Here is a 7,582-nt window from a genome sequence, read left to right as displayed (position 1 = left end):
GTAAGACAGACTGGTGCAATAGTAGCACAAATGCTGTGGGAATAAACAACCACCTTTTGGCTGGATTTAAAGCTCACCTTAGGAAATGGAACCCATACATGACACTGCTAAAGTGACCAAGAACCCCAAGACTAGCTAAGTCATGGGCCAAGAAGAAAACTTATTGTTCTGCTATGGGAATATAGCAAAAAACAACTCCTCAAGGCATACTGCTCAGCCATTTTCACTACATTACTATTAAATTCTATAAATGCATTTGTCAACCATCCTGCTTTTAAATATTATTCTTGGCATTCAGGATTGCTGAAGTCCACTTTATTTTATACTTTACATTTTCAAATAAAAGCTTAATGTTGTATTTACAAAACTCTTATGAAATATTTTTATCAACAAGAATTTTATACAATTTTATATAAAATGAACAATCAAACTTCCCTTAAAAGTCCAATGAGAGAAAAAGAATATACCTTCTGTACTGCTTTAAAGTCTAATGCAAACATTTCTTGAGCCATCAATGACTCTGACAATCTAAATATGTTAAATATTAGTGCTAGGATATGGGAAGACAGGTGCATCTCTCATGTCTCTCATTACAAAGTTATCAACCTGTGAGCTCCTCCCTAAGTGCCTGAAAATGATGCACAAACCAGGCCTATCAGTAGGAGGTGAGTGATACTTACATTAAAACTTATACTTCTTATCTTTCCAAAAATAGAGAGAATGTTGAATAATACCATTCATTCTAAGTCTTGGGCATAAAAGCTCAGAATGTAATAAAATTTGGGTTTCTCCAACAGATAAATGACAGAATTAGGTAGGTTGTGTTTTAAAAACAGTGTCTAGAGATTTTCATATATATTATCAAACGCCTTGTAGCCACAAGCTTAACAACTTGTATTAGTTGACACTAAACACAATATACCATGAGTCCATCTACATTTTTACATTTTGTTTTGTTGCTGTTGTTGTTTTTGCTTTTTTTTATGCCCAAAAGAAAACACCTGTATCACACATTGTTATTTGATGTACTGAAAAAAAAAAAGAAAAGAAAAGAAATAACTAACTTCTAAGGTCAGTTAAAGGCCTTGTCTTTAGCAGGGATATTTTAGAAAGTTAATCTAACCAGCCCAATCTTCATGTAATATCTCTAGTAACAAGATTAATAGCGAGAAAAATATGCCTAATAATTCCAATTCATTCTTAATATTTAGCTGAAATATTTTGACCAATGAATAACAGTACCTATCCAAACTGTGCCATCCATAAGCAAGTACACAGGAAAAATTGCTTTTAAAACCTAACCTTAGTACTTCTTACAAGGGTAGCAATGGTCAACTCATGAGAGTGTTCAGACTGAAGGTAAAGGCTGCGTCTAGGGATTAGCATTTCAACAGTCTTTGAAACCTCAGAATACAAATATACTCAAGTTAGTCTATAAATTAAATGAAAGTGGATGTTCCTTCCACTTTGGTTGGCTCTGGGTGTTTTTGTTTTGTTTTGTTTTTGCTTAATGCCTGCTCTGTCCCTGACTGTGCATAGTACACAGATATTGGTGATGTTCCTTTTTTTCTATTAAAATGAACAATATTGTAGGTCTCACCCATCAATGTTAAAGCAGAGCATTTAAAAAATTTAGCCATAATTTTGAAATCACCTGACATCTAACTTTCAGGAACAAGGTATCTTGACTACATCTTCCTTCTTCTTCAATACAACCACCTCATAAAAATAAGAGAACTAAAACAATCCAATCACAATTATTTTTAAGTCCTAAGAGTTGGAGGATAATCAATGCCTTCTCGTTTACTTAGCCACAAACAAGTCCAAGAAAAAAAACCCTGTAATTTGTCCAATAGTCAGGTCTTCTGTGTATGTGTGCTCCACACGGCAGAGACTTGGAGTCTTCTCTGAAGCACATCAGGCTCTGTGTTCTTGTCCTGGCTCTTCTTGTCTCAGTAATCTCAAAGCCAACTTCCTGGAGAATCTCTCCCTCACTGCTGATCTGGTCATGCTGTACGACTAACAGTTGAGTCTTCATGCTCATCTGGTCATGATGTCAAAAGTGCAACTTACAGTTGAGTCTTCAGTAAGTTGCAAAGCATGCTGTATCATAATGTGAACTCTTCTCATTATGTTAATGATCCTCCCAGCAGCACGTTACATCTACAGCTACATTATTAAAAGTCAAGTCCCATTAGTTTGCCATCTTCCTTCATATCCTTGTTGCATTTGTCGTTATAATTGTCGGCAAGACAAACTGGTTTAACTTCTGCAACTGTCTAATCCCGTGTGATGTCAAATCCTCAGCCTGATCTGGCTACCTTTCCTCTTTCCCACCTGCTGAGGCCACCCTCCATCACCAGTGTACTCAGTCATCCCTGAGCTCTCTACCCTGAGTTCAGGCCACTCAACTCTACTTGCCAGGGTCTTTCTGGGGAAAGGGTGTTAAGGGGGTAACATAGGCTATAGAAGGCTAGCAATGCCCTGTGGCCCAGAAGATTCTTCTACCACAGTGGTGGTGCCATGGCTCCTCCTAGCATTTTTAAATGAAGGACATGAACTCTTGTCATTGCCTATGCATGGTTGTGTATTATATCACTTTTAAACAAGATCCTGTTTTTTTTTTCATATCATTAACCCATTATTTATACAGGACCAGGGCAATCCTTTAACTCTTGAGTTCTCTGCTTACTCTTCAATAGTCAATACAGGAAAAGACCTGTTCCTCTGCCATTGACCTGCAGAGGGAAAACAGAGGCAACTGGGCACAAGCATCTACTGAGCAATACTTCACTGTGGCTTGAGATACAACAATCATTTCTAGACCAGGCTTTCCTAAATTCACTTCCACTTCCCTGGGGGTTTTTGTTTTGTTTTGTTTTTGCTTAACGCCTGCTCTGTCCCTAACTGTGCATAGTACACAGCAACACTCAAACAAGGAGTCTTCTCTGAACTGAGAATGCCTTTTGTAGAAGGAAGCTGCTGCCTTTAGAGTAAGGCTAAAACGTAAAAGTTACACTTCAGATGTAAGAGTTGAGCTGAGCCCAAGTACAATGGAGTAAGCAGACACTTCATATCAGTGTATATATTACAACTGTTCAACAGAGGGCTGTAAAATATTTTGATGAACCTTGACAAAGTGCAAGGTTCTGTGACATTCTTTTCGTCATTTGAAGAAAGATCTTGTGTGGGCTAATGATAGCCCTGCTAACAGGCCAAAGAGAAATCTGTTCCAGGAGAATTTCATAACAAATAATAAAAAATGGGTAAGTCATAGGCCAAGGAACATAAGAGTTGCCCATGCAACAGTTCCCATAAGATTTGCCAGCTCTTCCTGTCACATGGTTTTTACACTCTCCATCTCTGCAAGCTGGTTAAAGGCACAGGGTGTATAGCAGAGCACCAGTGCTATACTGGTCTCCATCTCTGGGCACCGGCAGACCTGGCTGTGGTCCTTACAGACTCAGGACTCCAGCCTTAGTCTGATGGGAAAAAAGCAAGATATACAAAAAGATATACACACATTTCACTTTTATGAGTCTTTTTCTCTATTTCTATACACCCAGAGATGGTGGTTTTGTCATGAATTCAGAAATTCTCCCAAAGTTCTCATTGATGACTCATACAGGAATCTGAAAGAAAACAACAAGACACAGATTCAGTTCCCCTTGAATAAGCAGAGTTTAGACATGGTCTGCAGCAGAGACACTTGAAAAGAGCCTGTGTCCTACACAGAGAACAACAATTTCACAGAAGTAAAGGTGAACAGGCTCAGCACCTATCACAGAGCCCATATCTGGTACTCTGGTGATCACATCCAGGCACAGGCTCAGTAACACCTGCTTACCTGGCAGCTTCCAGCTGGAGAATACTTTTCTTAGTACTACCCTTTTCTGAACTCTACTCTCATTAGTTCCATAGCACACAGAAGCACAATGTGGCTTGTCCTACCCAGCATTCAGTCCTGACTCTTTACTGCATACAAGAAAACAGGAAAAATGAAAACCATCATCCACCTTCACCATCATACTCAGCCACTATGGCTACTGCTTCTCTGCCTCCAGCTGAGGGAGGACCTCCTGAATACCCAGGCCCAGTGATGGGAACACCGAGGCAGTCTCTCCCCTCTCTTTTAGGGGTCTACTCCAATTTAACAAACACGGTGGACAGCTCCTATATAAATTACTGCAGGGGTACCACTGAAGATTTAAACATACCCATTTACAAAGTGCAAGGTTCTGTGACATTCTGTTGCTATATATAATTACAAGGACAAGCTACATATGGCAAGAACACATTTTCCCATGGAGGCACGTAAAGGATAGTTTAAACATTTAATTGAATAACATTAGCAAGCAATAATGAGTAATGTGAAATAAACTCACTCCTATCTGCTACACTTGGGAGAAGCACAAAAACACATTTCAAGAACAACTTAAAGAAACTGAGGTCATAAGACTCTTGTTTTGGGTTTTTAGGAGTTTTCTCACAAGCACTCAGAATTCTCACATGACTCCATTCTTGGACCATGTTCTGACACTTAAGTATGGAGATAATTTTCTAAATACAACACCAAAACTCAGTATGGGTTTTGTTAAAACTAAAACTTTCTGTTCTTCCAACATGGTCAATTATGGGTAGGGGTTGGGGGATACTAATGTAACAAGAGAGTAAAGACATAAACCACCAACTAGATGAAAATATTTGTAAAATATATAAGGAGGGGGTACTAAAAATATACAAAGATTCTTTCAACTCAACTAAAGAAAACAATCGACCTGATTAAAATCTGAGCTGAAGATTCCTTTTCCCCTTCATTTTTAATTTTATGTGTATGGGTGTGTTGGCTGCACAAATTTCTAGCGTAAACATGCAAGTAGTGCTTGCAGAGCCTAGATGAGGCTGTGAGCTGCCGTGTGGGTGACGGCAATCAATGTCTGGCCCCTGAAAGAACAACCAGCTAGTGCTCTTAATTGCTGAGATGGCTCTTGGTTGTCAACTTAACTACAAACTAGAATGATGATCTAAAACCCAAGCTGCTTAGTCAGATTAATTGAAGTAGGAAAATCCACCTAAATGGGAGGTCACACTTTCTGGAACAACCTACACAAAAGGACATGGAAGAAGTCGACCTTTTCAGTTGCATGCCCTCACTCTTAATGATAAGTTCACCTATACTGTTGCTGCCAGTATTAAATCCCACTTCTTTAGGTTTCAACACAGACAAAAGAGCAGCTTCTGTTTAGGAAACTTCCAAGATGCCAGCACCAGATTGGTTCTCCTGAGTCATCCAGCCTTATGGACTAAACAATTAGTGAGACAGCCATTGCAGGACTACTCAGACCACATCCTATAAGCCAGTCTAACGAATGAGTTTCTAATATACATTCATTTTGTTCCAACTGAGAACCACGATGGATACAAGCATGGAGCCATCTTTCCAGCCCATGACTAACACTCTAAACAGACATTCCATTTTTGTCTGCCTACTTGCCTATCAAGCCATCATACTAAAAATGACACACAGTACCATGTGGAAACTGAACAATACCATGTGGAAATTGAACAAGAATTCAAGTAGGTCTTCCAAATCCATTCTACTTGTCTAAACCACCCATCTGGCACAGTGAGGAATCTGACCAGAATTCAAGGTAGTTATGCCCAGAGCCAATCAGCCACCCTATCTACCAAGATGCCCTGGGATCATATAGAGCTGTGTCCCGACCAGTGATAAGTCCTCCAAAACTAGCCTCCAGGCCACCTATCTTAGAACAGCATAAAGTCCTGTACTCTGCCCCCAAGAACATTGCCAAAACTACCACTGTGGCCCTAGATCCTGTTAATCAAAGAACCAACTCAAGAACCCACAAAGTTCTGAAAAATCAGCTACAAGAATCTAAAGCCATAGAAGGTTTACTCCTAGGTGCAGAAGATGTTCCTATACCAAGGTAAGCCAGGACCACTTCTCATACTCCATTCACACATCAATATAGAGTTACCTCAAGACTGAATACTAAACAGCATTCAGCTGATCCACAACCTGACAAGTTCATGTAATGATGAACAAAACTCTAAAAACTTAGTAAAAAAAAAAAAAAAAAAAAAAAAAAAAAAAAAAAAAAAACCCAACCCCAGATGCCAAGGCCCCATTCCAAAAGCACAGGCAACATGAATAAGCAAAACATCTCCAGATTTTAGCATATTCCTTGTAATGTTTCCTGAGAAAAGCAACTTAGCTAAGGCAGAAGACAGTAATTGCAAAGTAGGAATTAAAGGTAAGTTCAAGAAATTCAAGGGTAATATGAACAAATGGCTAAATAACAAATGGAGGCTGTGAAGGCATAAACAGTTGAATAAAATAATGAAAAACTTTTAAGATACAAAATAGAATTTACTAAAGAGAATCACTGAAGAAAAGTCAGAAAAGACTCAAAATGGGGGCTGGAGAGATGGCTCAGTGGTTAAGAGCATTGATTGCTCTTCTGAAGGTCCTGAGTTCAAATCCCAGCAACCATATGGTGGTTCACAACCATCTGTAATGGGATCTGATGCCCTCTTCTGGTGCATCTGAAGACAGCTACAGTGTACTTACATTTAATAATTAAACAAATCTTTAAAAAAAAAAAAGACTCAAAATGAAACATGCTGTCAAACAAAAAATAAAGAGGAAAACTCTTACCAATAGCATTGGACTTGTAGAAAACAGAAGACAAAAGCTGAAGAGAAGACAGATGAAATGAATTATTCATTAAAAACATACTTAATCTCAAGGTAGGCATGGTGACACACACCTTTCATCTCAGTACTTAGGAAACAAAGGCAGGCAGACCTCTTGAGTTTGAGGCTACCCTGGTCTACAGAGTGAGTTCGAGAACAGCCAGGGTAACATTGAGAAACTGAGGAATAGAACAAGCAGGACTCCTGGGAAACTGTAAAGTCTAAACCTATAAAGCATACGTATAGAAGGAAAAGAGACCCAGGTCAAAGGCATAGAAAACAGTTTCAACAAAATCATAAAATAAAATTTACCAAACTTAAGGAAAGAGATCTTATTTAGGTGTTAAAGGCATACAGAACACCAAATAGGATCAGAAAAAACTCTCACGTTACATAATAATCCAACCACTAAGTGCAGAACAAAGAGAGGACATTAGAAGCTGCAAGAGAAAAAGACCAACTCACATCCAACGGCAGGCACATCAGAATAACACCTGGCTTTTTAATGGTGACTTCAAAAGAGAGAAGTACCTAGAATGATGTTCTATAAAGCCACAGATGCCAACTCCAAAATACTATACCTAGCAAAACTATCAGCTGTAATCAAAGGGAAAGAAAATTCTACCTTGGTAAAATAAGGAGCACATGTCCACTAAGCCAGGTTATTGAAAAATACCTCAGTTTGAGGAGAAAATTAAATATACCCAGGAGGGAACATGCAATATAAAACTCATAATGATTAATCAAAAGATGTTTAAGAAAACATTACCACACTGTCCAGTAATACCTCTTAGTATCAACATTACCAATTACTAAATAGATATAGATTAACAGATTAGAGAACAAGATTCATCTTTTTGCTACC

The 7,582-nt window shown here is 38.6% G+C and overlaps 1 protein-coding gene across 3 annotated transcripts in view; it reads right to left on the bottom strand.

Annotated features, from left to right (window-relative positions):
* Window positions 1-300: 300 nt before the first annotated feature.
* Ncapg2 (non-SMC condensin II complex subunit G2) overlaps window positions 301-7,582 on the bottom strand; it is a 60,293-nt gene continuing 53,011 nt past the window's right edge. For all 3 annotated transcript variants that reach the window (XM_031355800.1, XM_031355801.1, XM_031355802.1), the window contains exon 28: window positions 301-3,632. In XM_031355800.1, the coding sequence (XP_031211660.1) occupies window positions 3,581-3,632 (52 nt within the window). In that variant the 3' untranslated portion in view covers window positions 301-3,580. The remainder of the gene's footprint in view (window positions 3,633-7,582) is intronic.

The sequence above is a fragment of the Mastomys coucha genome, unplaced genomic scaffold (genome assembly GCF_008632895.1).
Source record: "Mastomys coucha isolate ucsf_1 unplaced genomic scaffold, UCSF_Mcou_1 pScaffold6, whole genome shotgun sequence".
Taxonomy (NCBI): Eukaryota; Metazoa; Chordata; class Mammalia; order Rodentia; family Muridae; genus Mastomys; species Mastomys coucha.
This window is presented reverse-complemented; position numbering and strand designations above follow the sequence as displayed.